Source organism: Schistocerca piceifrons, chromosome 6 (assembly GCF_021461385.2).
Source record: "Schistocerca piceifrons isolate TAMUIC-IGC-003096 chromosome 6, iqSchPice1.1, whole genome shotgun sequence".
NCBI lineage: Eukaryota > Metazoa > Arthropoda > Insecta > Orthoptera > Acrididae > Schistocerca > Schistocerca piceifrons.
In genome coordinates, this window is record NC_060143.1 from 19,004,217 (window position 1) to 19,030,823 (window position 26,607).

General features: G+C 42.6%; 1 protein-coding gene across 1 annotated transcript in view; it reads right to left on the reverse strand.

The window, feature by feature from the left end:
• The window catches only part of LOC124802820 (translation initiation factor IF-2-like), a 183,507-nt gene that overhangs the window by 72,403 nt on the left and 84,497 nt on the right, over window positions 1-26,607 (reverse strand). Inside the window, exon 2 of the mRNA XM_047263825.1 lies at window positions 23,462-23,667. Within this exon, the coding sequence (XP_047119781.1) occupies window positions 23,462-23,667 (206 nt within the window). The remainder of the gene's footprint in view (window positions 1-23,461; window positions 23,668-26,607) is intronic.

Consider the following 26,607-nt stretch of genomic DNA (forward strand, 5'->3'; position numbering starts at 1 on the left):
CAGTAAATTAACAGATAAGATTTTCAAATATTATTGAGGAAAGAAGTCCACAACAAGCTGAGTCGATGAAGTAGAAAAGGATTTAGAAGGAATATAAAAAAAGAAGTTATAAACAATAGGGAAGCCTTTCGGGGAAAGAACTAAAAACGGAAGGATTCCAAAGCAGGGTAGCTAAAAAGACTGGTTCAAAATGGTGTGCAGACAGAATGAAGAAACACAGCGAACAAATGAAAGTGTACTGGAAAAAAATAAAAGAACAAAGAATGAAGTAAGATTGGCTATAAAAAAAGCTGAAGTCAGTTTTATTTATTTATTGTTGAATTTGGTCCTTGATAAGTACATTAATTTAATTTTTTTAAAGGAATGTCATGCCCAATGACGCATAGATCCGGCAAACAGTTTTAATTTGCCAGGAAGTTTCGTGTTAAAAAATGTATAGGGCCCAATAGGCTCGGATCTGTAATGTTGTGCCCACACGAATCCATAGACGGAATTGTACAATTAACCTTATTCTTCAATCATATTTCCAAATACCGAAAGGTAAGTAGTTCTGACACGTCTTCAACTGTTTTCCTTCCTCGTAAGCCTAGATATTGAGAAGCTTTCCACAAAGCCCTGTCTCCAGTAATGAGGATGTCAAGTTATCTACCGCCTCAAGCCAGTCTAAACAGCGTAATTACAGTAAATACCTAATCCGTTAGCTTGGCTTTTCTTCGGTCGTATTTAACACTTCCTCCTCTCGCTTGACAAGGACTTCCTGGCCAGTTACTCGCATTAATTCCGCCACGACACCACGACTCCCGACCCCGCTGTTGCTGGGGTTGTTTGTTTTAAGAGAGGCACGAGGCGTCGACCACGCCGGGACGTAAATCTCGAATTAAAGCACACACACACACACACACACACACAAACACACACGCGCACGCAGCGGCGAAACAGAGCTCCGTCCGCTACGCAGCGAGGGAGAGCGGTCCGTCCAGACCTGTGGAGCCCCAATTGTGGATTATTGCCGGGAGCCGCGGCTCAAACAAACCAGCCCGCGCTGCCCTCCTCCCACTCTCAATTACGGGCGGGTCGCGCTGTTTGTCGTGAGCGGCCCGCGGGTCAACAAGGTGGCACAGCCTAACGAGGCGTATCCGCCCCCGCGCCACCCCACGGCGACCAGCGCTGCACCACAAATCTGGGGCGCCGTAGGGCTGTGCTGCCTGCGCAGAAGGGTAGCCACCCCCCACCCCACAGGAAGCGGGTAGACCTGGACTCCATCCACCCCGTGAAGACAGGCCACTAAGAAAGGTGTGGGACCAGGAGCAAGCGCTTTGGGAGCGGGTCACATTTCGGTACTGTCCACATCCCTCCCCCGTGCCCCAAATATCGCTTGCCATCCCTTTATTTTTAATGTGCTACACATGCCTAGTACTTTAATAACAATAATAGCAACGACAGTAATTTGTTTACATCAGTCATGAGATCATCATTTCGTAATACCTTTCACGAAACTACAGTTCAGAGAAATCCAGCATTTCCAAAGCATTTATCTGGCCGTTTGAAAAGGGCAGGTGTAATGTAAAAAAAAAAAAAAAAAAAAAAAATAGAAACTATGATAACCACAAACTCTCAAAGCTTTCTCAAGTTTGCTGACATTGTCAACCAAGAGATACGCTATTTGTTGTAATTTTTTTTTTGCGTTAGGCAATGAAAACCCACGAAGTTAGTTAAGATCCCATGTGAAATATTCCTTACACGGAGTGACGAGTAGTTTCGGATAACAGTCTAGCCATCTACAAGTGCATTCTACGCATGTGCAAGCTGTTAAATTATGGGAATGCTGTTAGTTTCAGTAGTATTCATCTGCGTTCGGTATTGCCTAATTTAACTTCCTTTGGTTTTCTTTCACCTTCCCACCTGTGAACTCACAAACGGTGTCGGGTGTTGACATCAGATTCAGTGAAACCTGTGTATGCGCGACTTTCCCTGAATAGGAAAGCACTTAGGCCGTAAAACCTATACACTTGGGCAGGTCCTCAGGCAAGATCTGAAAAATACACTACTGGCCATTAAAATTGCTACACCAAGAAGAAATGCAGATGATAAATGGGTATTCATTGGACAAATATATCATACTAGAACTGACATGTGATTACATTTTCACGCAATTTGGGTGCATAGATCCTGAGAAATCAGTACCCAGAACAACCACCTCTGGCCGTAATAACGGCCTTGATACGCATGGGCATTGAGTCAATCAGAGCTTAGATGGCGTGTACAGGTACAGCTGCCCACGCAGCTTCAGCACGTACCACAGTTCATCAAGAGTAGTGATTGGCTTATTGTAAAGAGCCAGTTGCTCGGCCACCATTCACAAGACGTTTTCAATTGGTGAGAGATTAGGAGAATGTGCTGGCCAGGACAGTAGTCGAACATTTTCTGTTTCCAGAAAGGCCCATACAGGACCTGCAACATGCAGTCGTGCATTGTCCTGCTTAAATGTAGGGTTTCGCAGGGATCGAATGAAGGATAGAGCCACGAGTCGTAACACATCTGAAATGTAGCGTCCACTGTTTAAAGTGCCGTCAGTGCGAATAGGAGGTGACCGAGACGTGTAACCAATGGCACCACATACCATCACGCCGGGAGATACGCCAGTATGGCGATGACGAATACACGCTTCCAATGTGCGTTCACCGCGATGTCGCCAAACACGGATGCGACCATCATGATGCTGTAAACATAACCTGGATTCGTCCGAAAAAATGACGTTTTGTCATTCGTGCATCCAGGTTCGTCGTTGAGTACACCATCGCAGGCTCTCCTGTCTGTGATGCTGCGTCAAGGGTAACCGCAGCCACGGTCTCCGAGCTGATAGTCCGTGCTGCTGCAAACGTCGTCGAACTGTTCTTACAGACGGTTTTTGTCTTGCAAACGTCCCCATCTGTTGACTCAGGGATCGAGACGTGCCTACACGATCCGTTACAGCCATGCGGATAAGATACCTGTCATCTCGACTGCTAGTGATACGAGGGCGTTGGGATCCAACACGGCGTTCCGTATTATCCTCCTGAACCCACCGATTCCATATTCTGCTAACAGTCATTGGATCTCGACCAACGCGAGAAGCAATGTCGCCATACGATAAACCGCAATCGCGATAGGCTACACTCCGACCTTTTTCAAAGTCGGAAACGTGATGGTAGGCATTTCTCCTCCTTATACGAGGCATCACGACAGCGTTTCACCAGGCAACGCCGGTCAACTGCTATTTGTGTATGAGAAATCAGTTGGAAACTTTGCTCATGTCAGCACGTTGTAGGTGTCGCTACAGGCACCAACCTTGTGTGAATGCTTTGAAAAGCTAATCATTTGCATATCATCGCATCTTCTTCCTGTCGGTTAAATTTCGTGTCTGTGTTACGTCATCTTCGTGGTGTAGCAATTTTAATGGTCAGTAGTGTAATTTGTTTACATCAGTGATGATATCATCATTTCGTAATACCTTTCAAGAAACTCGAGTTCAAAGAAATCCAGCATTTGAAAAGGAATTATCTGACCGTTTGACAAGTGCAGGTATAATGCAAAAAAAAATTACAATAACCACAAACTCTCAACTTTCTCAAGTTTGCTGACATTGTCAACCAAGAGAAAAGCTATCTGTTGTAATTTTGTTTTGCGTTAAGCAATGAAAACCCATGAAGTTAAGATCCCAAGTGAAATCTTCTTTACACAGAGTGACGACTAGTTTCGGAAAACAATCTAGCCATCTACAACTGTGAACTTTGGTCTGCATTCTACGCATGTGCGAGCTATTAAAATATGGGAATTCTGTTAGTTTCAGTAGTTTTCACCTGCATTCGGTCTTGCGTAATTTAACTTCCTTTGGTTTTCTTTCCCCTTGCACCTGTGAACTAACAGACCGTGTCGGTTGTTGACATCAGATACAGTGAAACCTTTGGATGAGCGACTTCCCCTGACTAGAATGTTCTCTGCATGCACTCAGGCCGAAAAACCTATACACTTGGGCAGGTCTTCAGGCAGGTCCTGTGTTAAACATATCTTTTAATTTCTAGAAACAAGTACCCTTTTCGAGACTTTTAGACTTCTTGCTAATGTCTTCTCCGAGTGCTACTGGAGTAATTTGCAAATTTAAGTTATTGGAAATATAGACACAGTAACTGTTTTATTTTCAGGATGAGGGTTATTAGCACCATGACCGTCTTCTTCTCCTCCCGTGGATCGGCGACTGCTCCAAGCCCGTAATGCACGAGGGACTACTCGTGGCAAGTAAGTCTACTGCAGCATCACTGGCGTATTACTCCAGTACTGCGACTCCCTTGTAACGATGTTCACTTTTCCTTGGGCATCGGCGTCAAAATTGTGTGTTCCGAGTGTTGTCTTTTGTAAGAGTGAGGTTGTAAGAGGCTGTCCTTAAAAAAAAAAAAAAAGCTGGAGTATCATTATAGTGGAGTTTTCCTCCACTGCTAATAAACACCATGTATTGTAATAATATACGTTGTACGTAATCTTGGTTCAATGTACCTTGTACCTTTCTGATTAGTTTTTGTATGTGTTTACGTATGTATCAACTCAGATGTAAAGAAATCGGTGTAAGTTTTGCTAAGGGAGCAGTGACATATGTAAACGAACAGTTAAAGCTGAGATGTTGAAGTGTAAAGATGCACAGAAAAGGAGTGTCGATTTAACAGTGGAAAACAGTGATAATTTACCAGGGGCAGAGAAGACGATTACAGTACAGAGACAGTGGAAGCAATTTTAGAACGTACAGACTAGGAGAATGAAGAATTTGCCAGCAGATTTTCATAGCAGCATTGCTGCAATGAATTACTAGATTTTAAAAAGAGACAGTGATTTTGAGATTGTCAATGAAAAATAAGAGACAAGGAGAGAGGATTGCAGGAGTCAAGACTCAAGAACGAAGATTTAGTGAAAGAATCGGCATAGAAGACAGCATTTCAAGCTTTACAAGAAGTCGGAAAGAAGGGGATTGCAGGCAGTTTTCATCGAAAAAGGTACTTGCTGTATTATCGGAAACTATGTCCAAACGAGATGACGTTTTCTCCTGTTAGAGAAAGAGTGTCATTGAACTGCATCGAAGTTGTAGAGTGTTTTGTTGAAATGGAATGTTTATTACGTTTTGTGCTGAGAAAGAACGCTGTGAACTGAGTAACTATTGTCAGATCATCTACTGTGAGGACCAGAGCCCACCATATTAGTGAAGTGAACGCGTGAAATAAATAGACGCCACACTACTACCAATAACTCACTACAATCGTCATCCATTCGTCAGTCAGTTCCATTTAGATATCTTTTCCGAAGAGTTTTTAGACTTATCAGTAAGACAGTGTGCCGAATCAGTACTTTCGACCAGTTAACATTTTACAGGTGATTTGGGACATTCTCGAGATGACTCATTGCAATCTTTGCATCTTCTCAGCACATCGAAACTACATGACTGCCGGCGAGTGCCAGCAGCTTCATCCACAGGTGAGACAGGAACAAACCACAGTGATCCATCCTTGGTGACAGCCATTTTTTAACATGTCATTGAATGTTTACACTAGAAATAGCAGATTTAATGTAAAGATAGATAACAGTAGAGGACATTGTGATCGAATCAAGTTATTTTAGAATAATAATAATAATAATAATAATAAAGTTAGAGATATTTAGTCATTTCATGGTACAGTTTTTGTCTGATCATAACTTCTACGTACAGACTGTTCAGTTGGTTCAATATATCCATACCAGTTTAAATATTCTTACACAAGAAAATCTTGTACATGAAAATCGACTCTTGTTACAGTGAAGCACAACCATTCAATCAAAACAGAGAAGTAGCTTGTCGATCTAAACAGCTGTGTAACTATTACTGCGATTTTATGTTTGAACCCGTTTTATGTGATGTGTGTACGCATATTTGTAATTGAGTTACATATAATGGACTAGAGCAGAAGTGAGACTGCCCACTTACAGATTTGGCGAAAATGTTTGTCTATTAGTGAATTGTTTTGGCAAAAGTATAGAATGCTTAGTGTTAGCATTTCAAGTGGTGATTAGTGACAAACACAGTTTATAGTCCATCACTTGATTATCAATGAGAGCAGTATCCAAGCATGTTAGCGCAGAATAGAGTGTTACTTTGATAGTCAGTCAGCCACAGGCATATATTCACATTTTTAAATCGTTGTCTCGTTACAGAACTAACAATGGTATTATAGTTCACTAATAATCGAGTGTTGTGTGCATTGGTGTGACCCCAGGAGAGAGTAGCACAGGAAATTGTGGGAAATAAAAAGACAGCTACTCATGGTCGGGCATAGTGACGGTGAATGTGTTTCGGGACTTTTGTAGTGTGATGCTAACATACTATGCTCGTAAGTGGGAAAGCGTCACAGGGGCATAGTACAAACTCTGACGAGGTTGCCAGAGTCTGTCAAGACGACACGTCATGGTTGGCTGTCAGCACTGCAGCTCATGTTGCACAGGACGAAATTAGACATGCTGCTTATTCAAGATATCAAACTTGGCCTGATTTCTCATATTCTGCTGACTTGGCACTGAGCGACCTCTTCCTCTCTCCACGGATGAAGAAACCACTGTGTCGCAGCCATTTCCAGGATGCCGACTAACAAAGGAGCATTGCCAAATTTAAATAAACTATCTTGATGAAACTAGGCGGGTATGTAGAAGGGGAAAAATAATGTAAAACCTAATTTTTTCATTTGCCCTGTTTCACTCTTAAGGAGTAAAACACACAAAAAGTAATTTGTCATATTAGATTTAGAGTAAATATCTTCTAGATGATGATATATAATAAATATTGTTCAAATAAAAGTTGATGCATAACTAACGTTCTCAAAAGCTGTGTAACCAACGTCTGTAATAATTTGAAATTTTGTAAAATATCGTACCTCTACCCATTAGTTTTGAAAAATGATAATTTTTACTACAACTTAAAGAAACTCTGTCAGTACAGGTACAGCCATGGAGCATCTCTGTTGCAAGAACTTTGTGAGAAGATTTCCAAATATACTTCCGTTGAATGACTTTGATGTCAGTCTCCACTTGAGAAACAATACAACCAAACTGCAGTCACTAGTATGTAATAAGATCCTTTTGCTAAGGCTTATCAATGTACTAAAATACACTTGATACAAATAAGGATATTTAGATAGTCACCCACAACAATTGTTAACCTTGCTGAATTTTTTTTTGTATTCTCCATCGTGTATTATGTGAAAAAAATCAGTTTATTTTATCTGCATGGTGTAAAAAAAGTTATTTTAAACATTTCTTTACAATTTATCATTATTATGCTAATTCTGTATCATGATAATGAACTACTTATTATTTTAATTTATTAAAAAGTACAGATGTGAAATGGTAAACTAAACAAAATCATGAAAGTAATATGTAAAATAACAATTTAAAACATAAAATAAGCACATGTAGAATAAACAGTTAAAATAGTAATGAATAGTCCGAAATTTTAATAAGGTTTTCTGACAATACTCCAACAGCATATTTTTATACAGCATGTTTTTATACAGCTTATTTTTCAAAATGGTATTTCAAAAATCAGTTTTATTACACATGAATATATGTGGCTTGAAAATTTCTTTAATTAAATGAACAGAAGTTTTCAGCTTTCAAAATTAATTAATGGTGGTGTGGTATTCTGCAAAATTTCAAGTTATTACAAAGACTGATTACAAACTTGCAAGAAGATTAATTACATATCAACTTTTATTTGAAAAACAATTTTTTTACATGTCACCGTTTCCAAAGTCTTACCTCTAAACCTAATGTACCAATAAACATTTTAGGATGTGTTTTATCCCTTAAAAGTGAAATTAGGCACAAATAAAAAAATACTTGTTGCATTATTTTACCCCCTCTAGACATTTGTGAAGTTTCATCAAGTTCATTTATTTGCATTTGAGAATGATCCCTAATAAGGGATTTTCGAGGTGGGGCATTTCTCCAGTCAAGGCCTCCATCAACTCATTCGCTGTTGTGAAAAATGTAAAAAGACTAGCACCACCAGCAAGTTTCATTTTGAGATGTGACTTTGTTTTTTTGGTGTTGCTTGCTCTTCACTGTAATAGGCGGCTGTACTGAGATATTGACATTATTTTAGACTGTAGGTATTTTTCTGTTAACCCTTCAAGAGTAGTAGAGCAGCCTGCATGTAACACCATTTTGCATTGTTGCCAACATGATGGCGATAGATATGGCAATGTCGCAATGACGTCATGGTGGGAGGCCCAAATTTTGGGGGGAAGGTAGGTCAATTGAGCTACTTTGACTAACCTAACCCCTCCCCTCCCCACTCTCCTCCCCCAGAAAATTGAGGGATGTTCAAATTTTGGCGGAAGAAAGGTGACTTGGACTACATGGACTAACCTAAGCCATCCAATCGCCCCCTCTTCCTTGGAATTGGCAGGAAAACGACACAGCCTGTGCTGGAAAGGATAGGCATAAGTTCTTATTTTGCATGCAGTGTTTATTTAAACCATCTGAGGCAGTAGCTCGATCCAATGTGTTCACCATGAGGTCAGAAGTCCATCTGACGTAGTACACAGTACTGCCACCAGAGGAAGGTATCATCCCATGGCGGTCTGGGAGAAAATGGCGGGAAAAGGACTCAGCCTGTTATGGTCTGCTGGATAGGATGGACTGCACTTTATTTATTTTGGAACAATGTATTTAGGGATGGATTTCATGTTGTTTATTTATTACACTGAAACAAAACACTCACTCTGATGTGCTTGGGGTTACATTACATAGCCTACACACCTGCAAACTAATCGTAAATCACCGAAATAATGCAGTTCACTGATGTACAGACGCGCAAACTCGTAAATTGTCAAAATAATGCGTGTAAAACGCTCTGCAGATGCGCTCACTAATTATAAACTGTCGAAATAATGCATGCAATTTAATTATGGACAATTTCAAGTAGTTTATTTATTACACTGATACAAAACACTCAGTCCGGCGCGCTTGGGGTCACAGTAAATAATCTATAGATCTGCGAACTACTCGTAAATCACCGAAATAATGCAGTACACTGATGTGTGTGTAAGTTTTCAAAATAATGTGTTAAGAGGCTCTGCAAGCACACTTGCTAATCGTCAACTGTAGAAATGATGCATTGCACAGCCTGCAAACCTCTTCACAAAATAATGTAACAGACACGAAAACAACTCGTAAATTATCGAAGATAATGCATGTGTAACGCTATGCAAACATGCTCACAATGCTTAAACACCTGAAAATAATGCAGTGCACAAATACTCATTGCGCATATTAAACGCTTTCAAACTATCGCCAACGGCGATGTATCAGAGAACTGCTGCCCCCCCCCCTCCCCCCGTATTACAGAACTCCATACTTACAGTGTGTTTTCTCTGTTTTTGTATGTCTGTGTGTGTGCATGTGTCACAGATGGCTCCCAGGACCTTTGGTAGACCTGAGTTAGCGTTTGAGTGTGGATCCGCTATGCATTATATCCAGAGCGATGTCGGGATGCAGATCAATAATATCCCACATCCTGAATAGGATTTGAAGGTGGATCCAACACACACAATGTATGGAGCGAAGTTGGGATGCAGATCCACGATATACCACATCCAAGTCAGCATTCGAGTGTGGATCTGCTGCAGACTATATTTCCAGACCGCTGTTCAGAGGTGGATCCACCAAACGTCACATCTGGGATAGGGTTTGCAGGTGGACCAACCACACATTATGACCGAAGACGTGTTCTGTGTTCGAAGATGGGTCCACCAGTGGGAACAAGTATGCGACAGCAAGAGGAATTCGAGTAAATGTCTACACGGAAGCGAAGGGAACCAGTGAAGCACTCACTCTTTTTCCATCAAGGCAGCATTCTACTATATGTTTATTGTGGTAACAATGATACACACGAATTGACTACTGTATTTGACGCTTTTCAGGAGAACAGAGAACCATCCGCCTCTAAACTTACATGCATGTGCGTTAAAGGATAACAGAGTGGACGGAGTGATCGATTGAGATGGAGCTGTAATGAGGTATGATTAAATGGCAAACTTATGGCGCATTCATGAGAGGAAGGGAGATGTTGCTGCAGATCTTTTGACTCTTTTGACCATTTTCCTCTGTTCTGTCAGGATGCATCAGCATTGTCTACTTGCGATCGTTAACAGCAAACCTCTCGGTCATCAGAGGACTTCTGTCTGATGCATGATGGAATGTGATCCTCCTGTTTTGACATATTCTTCTAAACGAACGAAGATATATGCGATGTACTCCATTCCATTCCCACATCTTGGATATAAAATCGAGACTTCAGTTTCATAACTAAGATGATTCTGTTAGCGATAGATGTTTGTGAGACACTGCAATCCCATTGTATACATCTGCTTGACAGATGTGTTGTTTACAGAGTTAGTGGTGGCAAGATGTGTAATTTCACATGTCAGACACTGCTGCTATGCATTTATCTGTATCCTTGTAAGAGGTATTTTCCATTACTAATGATCATTGTATGTAGGACTGATGCAAGCATAGTATAATTTCAGCGTATCACACAGAGTCAATATTTTAAGGAAGTAGTTTTTTTCATTTTACAGTTTGTTACCATAGTTTATCGTAGAGAAACCTGCAAGAAGGACGTATGTCACATCGCTTGTTTGAGATGGGGATGGCCACCACTGATACAGTGATCGCTTTCATGACTGCAATATGAGGAATCAGTCGAAACAGAATGCAGAGCCATCAGCTATTCCGTCACTGTGGCAGATAAGTTTAAATGTAGAGGTCATCAATCATCTTCGGACAGCAGTTTGGAAACGCTCACAACGCTACCAAACTCTTCCAGTTTCCTTATGCTGTAACTGTCTTTTATTCAAAATCCTCCAGTGTGTGAGGTGTGTTATGGTAGCAGCAACAACAACATGATTTACACCGTGTGACGTATAGTTTTCCGTGAGAAGCAATGGATCAGAACGTGTTAATGTCAGTTTAGAACCTGACAAAGACCTCGAAGCGGTGGCAGAAAAAACAAAATGTATGGCAGTGTACAAAGCGTATTACATCAGAAAAAAACAAAGTTTCAAACAACGACACAGGGTCATAGGTGGGTCTATTGTGACTTATAATATAGTTTGTGGGATATAGTCATCCTCCTACAGCACAGGCAATGCAACTTTACACTGGACTGTGCACTGAGTCATTACCTGTATACTTAATAGAATCGTCATATGTGCTCGATGCCAGCATGTGGATGGTTTTTGTTCAAATGGTTAAAATGGCTCTGAGCGCTATGGGACTTTATTTCTGAGGTCATCAGTCCCCCAGAACTTAGAACTACCTAAACCTAACCAACCTAAGGACGTCACACACATCCATGCCCGAGGCAGGATTCGAACCTGCGACCGTAGAGGTTACGCTGTTCCAGACTGTAGCGCCTAGAACCGCTCGGCCACCCCGGCTGGCTGACGGTATCTGTTTTCGATATATGCGAGGAGAGAGATGCAGTAAAAATCTTACGGAGTTCTCTATCAGATGAAGTTAGAGGTGCTTTTATAGTTCACAATTTTTCTCTGTTGGATGGTACAGAATAACGATTATAGCATGTTGGGGAGATAAACGTGAATGGGCCCTAAGGGACATGGATCTGCTTCGGACGGCAGTGCCTGCATGTAGTGTGGGGACACACCACAATGCAGTAGCAAAGTCCTCGTCCTTCTCCCAGTTCTCGTACTGTCTTTTATACTACCTCATGTTGTAGGAGCAGGCTTCGTTTGGCTCTGCGATTACACATCGCACACTGTTGGTGGAGCTACGACAACTTGTTCCCAATTCCACCAAATGGTCGAAACACGGTCCTGTCGCACTAATTCAGGTCACCCTGTTTCTACAGGTGGTAGATACAGTTCTCTCCAACTTCTGCTCAGTTCCGACTTAAATTGGAGTGATAACATGCAGGAAGCTGCAGAAATGGTGGTAGTTGCAAGAGGCATAGGGACTATCTAAAATTTTACTGTAGCTGATAGGTTCGAAAAAGGTGACTCGTTTCGAGTTACGAGAGTGACATAAATATGATTCACTAGTGGCTGTAATCATTGAAGGACTTCTCCATCGGATACAATTCAGGTATGTGGTTGACTGGAAAGACTTGATTCCAAATTCATAGACAACATTTCTACAGAAAACGTAGCACTAGAGATCTGAAAACCTCGTGTACATTTCTTACAACCTCAATCAGCACACCATCTACTGCTTGTGATCCTTCTCAATCTACCATCATCTATAACTCAATAGATATATCACCGAACCTCTGACATGGCATCGAGACAGAAAGCATTAGAAATCCTGGAGAAATATCTAGTGGCGGCATGAGGGAGTAGCAAATACGTTTCATACCACATTCCTTAGCCAAACCACTTTCTAAATTCGGTAATTTTTTATTACAAGGTTGACTAATCGGCGACGTGCAACCGCACTGTTGGTCTGATAATATACCCTCCAGCGATCACTGTCTACATCCAGTGTTGTGGTATTTGTCCAGAAAAACCACTTCATTCAGAGGTAATATTGTATCTCGATTTATAAAGACAGTATAGATTTTAAATGGATACTTGTATGCACCTGTAGAACCAGGACCGATTGTGATACTAATATGATCTTGTTTTTAACATCTGGCGTCTTGTAAGGTGATTAGGCATCTTTTTCTAAGACACAGTGGTACCACTCACAGGAAAAACTTATGAGACATGTCCACCCATCAGGTTTGGAAAGTATGAGTTTGTGTTCCGACATGTGCAAAGGAAATGACTATGTCCAGTTGTAAGGACGGTATGGATTTGACATGGAATACTGTGATAGCAAAGGGAAAACTACGTCAAGTCATAAGAATGGTACAGATATGTCTATTTCCAGAGGCACAGCAGTCAGTAGGGTGTATTTTCGATACATCGCTCATTGTCGAATGTCATTCAATTGAGACCACAATCATAACATTTAATTGTAAGTATAGCAATCAAATACGCATGTGGCCGGTTTCCTAGGACGATTCTGTGTAAGGGTGCATGGTGCACCAGTGGTGGCTTATGACAGGAATGATTCACATTTCCCACTAACGTCAGGAGCTGGCCGAATGGATAGGCCTGTTGGGATGCACGAATGTAGGTGACTTATCTGTGTCGTCATCTAGGCAGCCGAATAGTGAACTAATACTTAGTATGTGTTGCATAGCCTTTGTGATCGCGTGGAAATTTGAGGAGATTCGGTATGGACGTGTATTTGCGCTGGACCATTATTTCCCCCCCCCCCCCCCCCATGTAAATTGTCTGGTTGACTGCTTCTGCACTTTTCGCGCCTTTATTTAGTTGAGGGGACATCGATTGTGGTGAATGCATGTAGCAGGTGAAAGACAGGTGGAAGACACGTCTGCTGGTTCTCTAGACACACCTAGAAACACCTTAGTTGGCTTTGTAAATTATAAGAATGATTTAGAATCTGTTACATCACCGACATCAATATTCACGAGTGGAAATATCAGTTTCCACTATTTTTTTCGAGTTTTCAAGTAAAGGTCTTTGCAGACAGGATAAGTTTCTAGTTACCCAGTGGTTTACAGCATGCTTCATGTCGCTAAAGTTTCGAGTTTCTAGAGAAATAATTTCGACTCTATATCTTAGGAATTATACTGTGCGAGCGATACAGCTATGCGAGCGATATTGCTGTGTGCCTGATATTGAGAAGTGTCGTGTAGATGGAATGATATATGGCAAACCATGTGGAAATCCATGTGTTCTTATAATCCCAGAGTCTGGAGATGGGAGTAGAAAGCAAGCAAGCATGCAGATGCGGGTCAGGGCCAGAAACAGTAATGCCTTTGTGCCAAAGGGAAATGAGCCCGACTTTGTACAACAGTTCAGAGAGTGACTTTGGTCACACTTCGGGAGTGGATGACTTTTGACAGTCAACTGCTGTGGATAACCACCTAACCTCACGGGAAATATCTACTGCTGTGAGGAATATATGTGGTACATGTGCTTATGCTGTTTGTCTTCGCGTTTTATGTATTAGTGTCTGGCGGTCCATAGCTATATGCATGATACAAAAGAGGCGATTTTGTATGGCGCAGAATACGAATTGTGTGTTTACTACATCGATATGGTACGTGGAGATCGGTTTCACACTGGAATAATCAAGCTTCCTTACTCAGTGGCAGAGCAGTGTAATTGAGCAAGAGTGTTTGTGTATTTGACGATCTGTAGGCTACTTCTGCAGAGTTTAACTGTCAGTGCGATATGGCGACCTGTACAAAATAGTTTTGCCACTGAAAGTCTCGTCTGCAGAAAGAAAAAGGCGGACAGTGCTTCCACACCGACAGCATCAGTAATTTGGCGGGTAAATGCAGTAAGAGCCGATTAACATGCTCCATTCACTCGCAAGGCATCCTTTATGTTGGGACATAGGAGCCTCTACACGTTTCCGAAATGTTTACTGAAAGCAGGAGTTAACGATATCCAGGAAGGGTAACATGTGATGAATGTGGTGCCACGTAATTCTGAGCTACTTTCATAAACAGGTTCTTATAGGAAAAAAAATTCCATGCAGAGACATCACAAAAGCTCCTACAAAAGTGACCGTTAACTATTTCTGTGGCACTTCACAATTTCCGAGAGGTAGGCTTTGCTCTTATTTACATACCCATGTGGCATCAGTATAACATTGAGGACCTTTTAGCTGCACCTGCGATATTGAGTCACTATGTGAACATATAGCGGTGGTGCGTCAGCACCGCTGGAGACACGTGCGCGGTTGGATGCATCTCGCATGACCCATGAGGATCGCTAGGAACAATGCACCCTGTGCTATTCTGGGAAGCATTGGAACAGATTTCTATAGCGCGTTCAAATAGAAAGATTTGGCTGTTATTTACATAGACTTGTGACGTCAGTAGAACACTGACAACCTTTTATATGCGCCTATGATAGTGAGTCACTCAGCAACTAAGTCTTCACTGGACTGCAGGTAGAGAGGTATCGTGCCAGCAACGGTAAACATGTGCACGTGGCCCAGAGGCATCTTGCATATGGGAATAAGGGACCGGAGTGAGCACGCCACCTTGTTTTCTACAAGGGGGTGGGTGAGAGCAGTTTCCTGATATGTCACAGTTGACGCTAGTGCAAAAGCGTTTATTACGTGTAATGAGTGTTTGTGCACTGCTTTATTTTCGGCTGTTTAAGTGTTGTGCATTATTTGCACAATTTACGAGTTGTTTGCGTCTCTACACATCAGTGTTTTGCATTATTTCGGTGACTTACGAGTAGTTCGCAAGCCTGTAGACTATTTACTGTAACCCCAAACATGCTGGAGTGAGTGTTTTCTATCAGTGTAATAAACAAACTACTTGAAATTGTCCCTAATTAAGTTGCATGCATTATTTCGACAGTTTATAATTAGAGAGCGGGTCTGCAGAACGTTTTACACTCATTATTTTGACAATTTACGAGTTGTTTTCGTGTCTGTACATCAGTGAACTGCATTATTTCGGTGATTTACGAGTAGTTTGCAGGTCTGCAGGCTATGTAATGTGGCCCCAAGCACCTCAGAGTGAGTGTTTTTTTTATCAGTGTAATAAATAAACAATGTGAAATCCGTCACTAAATAAACTGTTCCAAAGTAAATAAAGTACAGGCCTTCCTATCCAGCAGCCCAGAAAAGGATGAGTCCGTTTCCCGCCATTTTCCCCCAGACCGCCATGGGATTATAGCGACCTCTGATGGCAGTACTGTGTACTAGGTCAGTTGAACTCTGGACGTCATGGTGAGCACAACAGATGGAGCTACTGTCTTAAATTGTTTAAATAAACACTGCGTGCAAAATAAAGACTCATGTCCATTCTTTCCAGCACAGGCTGAGTCGCTTTCCCGCCAATTCCAAGGAAGAGGTGGCGGTCGGATGACTTATGTTAGTGGAGGTAGCCCAAGTGACCTTTTTGCCGCCAAAATTTGAACATCCCGCCATTTTCTGGGGGAGGGATGTGGGGAGGTGAAGGAAGGGGTTTAGATTAGTGGAGGTAGCCCAATTGATCTTTCTCCCATCAAAATTTGAACTTTCCGCCATGACGCCATTGCGATATCTATCGCCCGGCATCTTGGATCCGCCAGGTTGCCCTACTACTTTCGTTAAATAACCCAAATGTATGAATCGATTCTGTGCAGCACATAGCTTCAATATAATATTCAAATTTATTAGTCCACTCCTTTCGTACATAGATTAACCTCGAACATTTTCAGTAGTCTCACTTCATTTTAAATGGTCTGTCGTTACCTTCATTTTCTTCCGATAGTGTGAAATTAAAATATATCTTTCTTGAAACATTCCCCATTCGTCGTACTAATAAATATGAATATTACTCTTCAACCGTGTGTAAATAGTGGCGTCAATAGATAGCACATACTCACGTTCAAAACTCAAACATTTATTCGGTTATAAGAAAGTTGTTGCGATCTTTAACGCATTTCCCGACACTCTCAGCCAACATTCATACCTTAATAGGTAGTAACCAGAGAAAAATTTCAACAAATAGTTTACATGGAGAGCAAACGTGAACTGTGCGAGAACGTTAATTTTGATGAGAATCGACCTTCGTTGTGTGGCGACTAGCGACTAGCTATACGGCAGCGCGGCCCGTTTTCAAAATCGTCACAAGTTCTAGCGTACCATTCCACCTGTCAGCTTTGACCAGTAACGTCATACGAAACCTATAGCTGCAACGCACACGATTTAAAAATGGAGATCAATAGTGGTAAACATATCTGTATGACGAAATGTGATCACGAATTATAGAATCGCTGGAATTATTAATAAGAAACCAGAAACTAACGGCAAAATCGCGGGAAAATTAGATACACTGTAAGTAGGCTGTTTAGGTTTTTATGTTGGTAACGCCACGTAGCGCTCTGTATGAAAATCACTGACTGTGTTGTGTGCAGTCTGTGGCTGGTTGGCATTGTTGTAATATTCGCTATTGTAGTGTTCAGCAGTTGGCTGTTAACAGCGCGTAGCGTTGCGCAGTTGGAGGTGAGCCGCCAGCAGTGGTTGATGTGGGGAGAGACATGACGGAGTTTTGAGAGCGGATGATCTGGACGTGTGTCCATCAGAGACAGTAAATTTGTAAGACTGGATGTCATGAACTGATATATATATTATGACTTTTGAACACTATTAAGGTAACTACATTGTTCGTTCTCTATCAACATCTTTCATTTGCTAACTATGTCTATCAGTAGTTAGTGACTTCAGTAGTTAGAATCTTTTAATTAGCTGGCAGTATTGGCGCTCGCTGTATTGCAGTAGTTCGATTAACGAAGATTTTTGTGAGGTAAGTGATTCATGAAAGGTATAGGTTATTGTTAGTCAGGGCCATTCTTTTGTAGGGATTATTGAAAGTCGGATTGCGTTGCGCTAAAAATATTGTGTGTCAGTTTATTGACGATCTGAATAAGTAAAGAGAGAAATGTCTGTGCACGTTCAGTTTTGCTCAGCTATTAGAAAATCAAATAACGTAAGGGCTTTACCAGCACAATCATTCATAAATTTTTCTAAGGGGAGGTTTCAACTCGGAATACTAGTTATACTACAAAATAGAGAAAGCAATACAGACATGAACAAGATATATATAATAATCACAGAAATAGCGAGATATAGAACAAACAACTTGAATTGAGGTATGCAGCTCAAGCTGACAGAGCGCTACAAGAAAGTAATTCCTGAAAGAAATCAAGCTATATTCGCAAAAAAAAGAGCCAAAAATTGTGAGAACCAAGATTATAAATACGATTGGTACTAGTTTCATTTGTAGCAGTTTAAGCAGTGCTCTTAAATTCTTGCCCAAGAAGACCACACCACACGACATATCGGAATAAACAACATAGTTTACGCACTCCAATAAGGCAACCACAGATGACAGTTGATAACAGGCCGGCTACATCCTTCCGCGGTGATGCAAGCAGGTAGCTATGATAGTGAAATAGTCACGATGTCACAAACCTGAAGCCGACGTCCACCATATTAATTGCCCCCAAACGTTAGCTTTCGATAAAAGTGGTTTGATCGAGAAATGCCTGCTTCAGGTGCACTAATCATGCTGATCATAGTTTAAAGTGCAAAGGAATCACATTTCATTCTTAAGTTGACTCGTTCAGGCGATATTTCTACACAACGTAAATTTTGGTTGCGCGGTTTTATATTCTGTGGCGGTTTTATTTCTGTCATTTGACTTGAGATTTCCTATCAACCCAATTCCACAAGCTACCTGGATGAACTTTGTGGAGAAGAAAAATGGGAAGCCGTACAAACATATCAAAACATGTGCTCAGCATTTTCGAGAAGAGGACATAGACCGAACATTAGTTTAGTCCATCCGTATTAAGGAAAACTCTGGATTACGAAAGCAGCTTTTTCACATCACATACTTCCCTTCTTGGTTATTTGGAAAGTATAAAAAAATGCAACTACCTTATTGAGGCGAAATTATTCGATCAGATATGTATTTAACACCAAAATCTTCTGAAAATACCATCCTGATGTTGTGTTGTTCACGAAAGCACTGTAACATTTTCTTTTTGAAACAACCGTTCCATACTCACGAGAACAGATACACACAGGCGGCAACCGTAAGCAGTAGCCAGCCAATGTTTTGCAGCATCTAACATGGGGACACCGGCTTCAAAGCGACATACAGCGAAAGTCCACAGCGCCACCTCCCTTTATTATATCTCTATGCGTATAAGAATCCATCGCATAATACACTCATGACGTCATACGTGACATCGTGGCTCAAAGCCGAGAACTGAAATTCTACACTAGAACTGACCAATTACACAAAAAGGGAAATAATACAGCACGCCGTAAGACATAACACACATACTCTAAGACAACAAAAAGACGAACCAAGGAAGGAATTATCCGAATGGTACGAAAAAAGGTAGATATGATTTACATGTTCAGGGAAACAAACGATTAAAATTTTTATAATAATTGGATGATTTATCCAAGAGAAGGAGATTCAGAAACCGAGAAAGCCAATAAAGCGTTGGTCCACCTCTGCCACTTATGGAGCAAGTTATTATGCTTGACAATGGGTTGTAGGATGTCCTCTCGAGGGATATCGTGACATTTTCTGTCCAGCTGACGCGTTAGATCGTAAAACTCCCGAACTGGTTGGAGGGCGCAGTCCGTAATGCTCCAAACTTTCTTATTTGGGTTGGGGAGAAAGCTGGCGGCCTCGCTGGCCAAGACAGGGTACGGCAAGCGTGAAGACAAGCAGCAGAACTCTCGTCGTGTGCGAGCGGGCGTTATCTTGCCGAAATGTAAGCCGAAGTGGCGTGCCATGAAGGACAACAAAACTGGTCGTAGAATATCGACGACGTACCGCTACGCTGTTAAGGTGCCGCGGATGACAACCAAAGGGGTTCTGCTGTGACAAGAAATGGCACCCCAGACCATCGCTCCTGGTTGTCTGGCAGGCTGGCGGCCGACGAGGTTGATAGTCCACCGCCGGTCGTGGCCTCACCAGACACTTCACTTGTCATCACGGTTCAATTCGAAGCGCTACTTATCACTGAAGAAGTTTCTACTGCAGTTAATGACAACCCAGGCAGAAGACGTGCCTTGGAATGACCCTTATAGCGGTGCGATACCGACATGACTGTCGCTCGCCATAAGGGCAGGAAACCAGGAGAGACAGTGCGGGGTGTCATTTCTTTTCATAGCAGGACCCCTTTGGTTGTCATCCGCTGCACCCTTACAGCACAGCGGTACGTCGTCGATATTCTACGACCCGTTTTTTGTTGTCCTTCATGACAAACCATTCTGGACGTACATTTCAGCAAGATAATATCCGACAGCACAAAGCTATGGTTTCTACTGCCTGTCTCCGTGCTTGCCAAACTCTACTTTGGCCAGCAAGTTTGCCGGATCTCTCCCCAACTGAGAACTTTTGGAGCATTTTGGGTAGAACCCTCCAACCATCTCGGAATTTTGACTATCTAACGCGCCAGTTGGACAGAATTTGACACAATATCCCTCAGGGGGACAACCAACAACTCTGTTAATCAACGCCAAGACGAATAACTGCTTGCGTAAGGGCCAAAGGTGGCTAAACGGGTTGTTGACTTGTCCAGTCTGTGAAGCTCTTTCTCTTGAATTAATTATCCAATTTTTATGAAATTTTATTCATTTGTTTGTCTATTCATGTAAATAACATCTGCTGATCTCCGTCCCATTAGGACGATTCCTTCGTGGTGCGTCGCTTCTTTTGTTGTAGAGTGTATATCGTAAGAAGCTCAGAAAAAAAGTAATACTCAAGTATTGGAAATGTAACAGAGACAGGAACAAGATACAGCTAAACATAACGAAACATGAAAACGACAACTCGGATTGAGCGACACGTGTGAAGCAGACAGAGCGATACCAAAGTATAAATTCTAAAAGTCATCGTGCTCCATTCGATAAAAACGGCCATGTGAGACCCAGGATTGTAAATGTGACTGCGCTCGTTTGTGTCGCAGTAACTGAAGCTGTGGCTGCCAAACCGCACTTCCGGAAATCGCGACATACTCGGAATAAACAGCATAGTTTACGCCCGTTACTGAGACATTTAATAACAGGTCGCCTACATCCTTCCATGGAGGCAGAAACAGCCTTCGGTTCGTAAACTTACGACGTTACACATGACATCGAGGCAGAAAGCCGAGAACTGGATTCGCACATTGGAATTGACGTCACTCTCTCGTGCTCAGCCGTCACATGAAAAAGAAAATAATACAATTTTCGTAGTAACAGAATAAACTACTGTAAAACGTAACACATATTATTAAATCTTTAAATGCGAACATTTTAGGTTAAGCTTTACTGTGAATGTTACTGACATCTAATGAAACGACAATTTTACTTTACCAGTCGCTGTTTATTTATGTCCACTACGTGTTTCAGAGGTTTAAACATCCGTCACTAGGTGGATTTACATTTGTTAGTATGACATATGTGTGTGCTGTGTTACAATTTTTGGAGGAACATATGGCACTATCTAATGGAGAAACAACACATTGTTTCACAACATGTTTTTCACGTCTTTTTTCACAAAAAACTGAACATGTGAATAAAAGTAAAAATATAAAAAGCAAAATAGAATACCTGCAGTGGTAACAGGACCCTTTCGTTGTTGTAACATATCACTTCTATACTGTCATACGAAGATGCGTCTCGGAACTATTAGGTGCAAGGATCATATAGGAAACGACAAACATTATGACAACATTATTACGGAAAAAAGTTTTCAAGGATTTTGGAGATCATTCTTTTGAGGTGTTGAATACATGCGTTGGAATCAATATATCAGGTGGCATATAAAATCCAACGCATATATTCAATGCCTCAAAAGAAATCTCCAAAATCCTTTAAAACTTTTTCCGTAATAATGTTGTTACAATGTACATTCTTTGTACTTTGTGATTATGTTTCTATTTTGCTGTATGATCCTTGCACCTATTAATTTCGAGACGCCATCTTTGTATAAAAAATATGACGTATACAAGTGATGTGTTAAGACAGTTAAAGGATCCTGTGACAACTGGAGGTATTCTATTTTACATATTATATTTTTACCGTTAGATATGTTTAGTTTTTTGTCAAAAAAAAAAAAACGTAAAACATCTTCTGAAACAGTGTTTTATTTCTGTACTAGACAGTGCCAGAAATTCCTCTGAAAATCGTAACACAATACACACACATGTCATACTAATAAATGTAAATCCACCTGATGACGGATGTTTAAACCTTTGAAACAAGTAGTGGAGATAAATAAACAGCTACTGGTAACAGCAAACTTGTTTTTTTCATTCTATAGTATTAAACCGTTCTCGTACCTGCATTGGAACAGAGATTAGTCAACGAGTGTCGATAGTACACTACTGGGCATTAAAATTGCTACACGAAGAAGAAATGCAGATGATAAACGGGTATTCATTGGGCAATTATATTATACTAAAACTGACATGTGATTACATTTTCACGCAGTTTAGGTGGATAGATCCTGAGGAATCAGTACCCAGAACAACCACCTCTGTCCGTAATAACGGCCTTGATACGACTGGGCATTGAGTCTAACAGAGCTTAGATGGCGTCTACAGGTACAACTGCCTATGCAGCTTCAACACAATGCCACAGTTCATCAAGAATAGTGTCTGGCGTATTATGACGAGCCAGATGCTCGGCCACCATTGACCAGACGTTTTCAATTGGTGAGAGATTAGGAGAATGTGCTGGCGAGGGCAGCAGTCGAACATTTTCTGTATACAGAAAGGCCCGTACAGGACCTGCAACATGCGGTCGTGCATTATCCTGCTGAAATGTAGGGTTTCGCCGGGATCGAATGAAAGGTTGAACCACGGGTCGTATCACATCTGAAATACAACGTCCACTGTTCAAAGTGCCGTCAATGCGAACAAGAGGTGACCGAGACGTGTAACCAATGACACCCCATACTATCACGCCGGGTGATGGGCAGTATGGCGACGACGAATACACACTTCCAATGTGCGTTAACTGCGATGTCGCCAAACACGGATGCGACCATCATGGTGCTGTAAAGAGAAGCTGGATTCATCCGGAAAAGTGACGATTTGCCATTCGTGCACCCAGATTCGTCGTTGAGTACACCATCGCAGGTGCTCCTGTCTGTGATGCAGCGTCAAGGGTAACCGCAGCCGTGGTCTCCGAGCTGATAGTCCATGCTGCTGCAAACGTCGTCGAACTGTTCGTGCAGATGGTTGTTGTCTTGCAAACGTCCCCATCTGTTGACTCAGTGATCGAGACATGGCTGCACGATCTGTTACAACCATGCGGATAAGATGCCTGTCACCTCGACTGCTAGTGATACGAGGCCGTTGGGATCCAGCACGGCGTTCCGTATTACCCTCCTGAACCCGCCGATTCCATATTCTGCTAACAGTCGTTGGATCTCGACCAACGCGAGCAGCAATATCGCGATACGATAAACCGCAATAGCGATAGGCTACAATCCGACCTTTATCAAAGTCGGAAACGTGATGGTACGCATTTCTCCTCCTTACACGAGGCATCGCAACAACGTTTCACCAGGCAACGCCGCTCAAGTGCTGTTTGTGTATGAGAAATCAATTGGAAACTTTCCTCGTGTCAGCACGTTGTAGGTGTCGCCACCGGCGCCAACCTGTGAATGCTCTGAAAAGCTAATCATTTTCATATCACAGCATCTTCTTCCTGTCGGTTAAATTTCGCGCCTGTAGCACGTCATCTTCGTGGTGTAGCAATTTTAATGGCCAGTACTATAATTTCGCAGCACTTCAGGTGGTAGTTACAATTTGTTAACTCGCGCACTGTCTCCTCGGAGGCGCATTACCGCCTTCAGCTGGTGACGGACGTGGAATGTATGCCCTCCCGGTGAGGCCAGACGGCAGCGAGTGGGCCGCACGCCCCGACCCGCGGCCGCGGCGCGGCGCCAGGGCGGGGTCAAGTGCCGTGATTCCTGGGCGCCCGGCGGCGGTCCCGCGCCCCGCACACGTACGAGCCGCGACCCGGCCCGCCGCGGGTCAACTCGGCCGCCCCCTGGGCCCGCAATTAGCAAATTGACCTGTTTTAAACAAGGTGAACGCCGAGCGCCGAGCGCCGGCGACGCAACCGCCGGGCGGGATGGCGTTTCACCCTGCCCCTCTCCGCTCTCGGAAGCCCACGCGCCGTTTCCGCGCCTCTGTGTGTGCGTGTGTGTGTGTGTGTGTGTGCGCGGCCTACGCGTGTGGGTATGCCATGCGTGGCCCCGATGTCCCGCTCTGTGCCCCCCGTCACATCGCGCCACGTCGCACCGAAATCGCCCATCGGTCTCGCTGCGACGCACTGCGGCCGAAGAGGCGAAGCGGCCGCTGGCGGGCACTTCGACTCCGGCAGAGGTCCTTCCTGCTCACTCTGTACTTGCCGTATTTTAAGGACTATAAGGTGCACATTCATTTTTAAGCAATTTCATTAAAAATAATATTTTTACCATTCTGTTACTAAATTGCAAAAAAAAAAAAAGCTGAATTCCGTCCGAACAGGCCATGAGAGCCCAACGGTACCGACCGGCCGCCGTGTCATCCTCAGCCCACAGGCGTTACTGGGTGCGGATATGGAGGGGCATGCGGTCAGGAACTCGTTTCTGAAAGTATTTCTATGGAGTGTAGCCATGTATGAAAGTGAAACATCTACGATAATAGTTTGGACAAGAAGAGAATAGAAGCTTTTGAAATGTGGTGCTGCAGAAGAATGCTGAAGATTTGATGCGTAGATCGCATAGCTAATGAGAAGGTATTGAATAGGATTGGGGCACAGCTTGACTAGAAGATGGGATCGGTTGGTAGGACATGTTCTGGGTCATCGAGGGATCACCAATTTAGTATTGGAGGGCAGCGTGCAGGGTAAAAATCGTAGAGGGAGACAAAGATATGAATACACTAAACAGATTCAGAAGGATGTAGGCTGCAGTACGTATTGGGAGATGAAGAAGCTTGCACAGGATAGAGTAGCATGGAGAGCTGCATCAAACCAGTCTCAGGACTGAAGACCACAACAACAACAACGTGATCAGCACACCGCTCTCTCGGCCGTATGTCGGTTTACTGAAACCGGAGCCGCTACAGCCGCGTGGGATTAGCCGCGCGGTCTAGGGCGCTACAGTCATGGACTTTGCGGCTGGTCCCGGCGGAGGTTCGAGTCCTCCCTCGGGCATGGGTGTGTGTGTTTGTCCTTAGGATAATTTAGGTTAAGTAGTGTGTAAGCTTAGAGACTGATGACCTTAGCAGTTAAGTCCCATAAGATTTCACACACATTTGAACATTTTTTTTTTGGAGCCGCTACTTCTCTATCAAGTAGCTCCTCAGTGTACCTCACAAGGGCTGAGTGAATCCCACTTCCCAACAGCGCTCGGCAGACCGGATGGTCACCCATCCAACTAAATTGTAAAGCCAGACTAAATAAAATTCTCATTTTATAAAAACGAACAGGCCTTTAAAATCCCTGAAAACGTCATCTGAACTTGTAAGTAGGCTGTTTAGGTTTTTACGTTAGTTACGCCAAGTAGCGCTCTGTATGCAAATCCCTGGCTGTGCTGTGTGCAGTCCGTGGCTGGATTGCATTGTTGGAATATTTGCTATTGTAGTGCTGGGCAGTTGGATGTGAGCAGCGCGTAGCGTTGCGCAGTTGGAGGTGAGCCGCCAGCAGTGGTGGATGTGGGGAGGGAGATGACAGAATTTTGAGAGCGGAAGATCTGGACGTGTGTCCGTCAGAAAGAGTAAATTTGTAATACTGTATACCATGAACTCATATATATATATATATATATATATATATATATATGATGACTTTTGAATATTGTTGAGGTAGATACATTGTTTGTTCTCTATCAAAATCTTTCGTTTGGTAACTATACGCCTATCAGTAGTTAGTGTCTTCAGTAGTTAGAATCTTTTATTTATCTGGCAGTGTTGGCGCTAGCTGTATTGCAGTAGTTCGAGTAACGAAGATTTTTGTGAGGTAAGTGATTCATGAAAGGTGTAGGTTATTGTTTGCGAGGGCCATTCTTTTGTAGTAATTATTGAAAGTCAGATTGCGTTGCGCTAAAAATATTGTGTGTCAGTTTAGTGTTGATCAGAATAAGTAAAGAGAGAAATGTCTGAGTACGTTCAGTTTTGCTCAGCTGTTTGAAAATCAATAAACGTAAGATGTTTACCAGCACAGTCAATTTATAATTTTTCTTAGGCGATGTTTCAACCTTTCTTCTTCTTCTTTTCTTTCTACTTCTTCTTCTTGTTCTTCCTTTTCGTCCTCTTCATACACTGAAGCGCCAAAGAAACTGGTTCAGGCATGCGTATTCAGATACAGAGATATGTAAACAAGCAGAATACGGCCCTGATTTTGTCAACGCGTATAGAAGACAACAAGTGTCTCGCTCAGTTGTTAGATCGGTTGCTGCTGCTACAATGGCAGATCATTAAGATTTAAGTGAGTTTCAACGTGGTGTTATAGTCGGCGCACAAGTGATGGGGCACAGTAACCCCGAGGTAGCGATGAAGTGTGGATTTTCCCTTACGACCATTTCACGAATCTACCGTGAATATCAGGAATCCCGTAAAACATCAAATCCCCTACAGCGCTGCGGCCGGAAAAAGCTCCTGCAAGAACAGGACAAACAAAGACTGAAGAGAGTCGTTCAGCGTGACAGAAATGCAACCCTTCGGCAAATTGCTGCAGATTTCAGTGTTGGACCATCAACGTCAGTGTGCAAACCGTTCAACGAAACATCATGGATAAGGGCCTTTGGTGGCGGAGGCCCACTCTTGTACCCTTGATGACTGCACGACACAAAGCTTTGCGCATCGCCTGGTCCCGTCAACACCGACATTCGACTGTTGACTGGAAACATGTTGCCTTGTCGGACCAGTCTCGTATCAAATTGTATCGAGCGGCTGGACGTGTAAGGGCATGGAGACAACTTCATGAATCCACGGTCCCTGCATC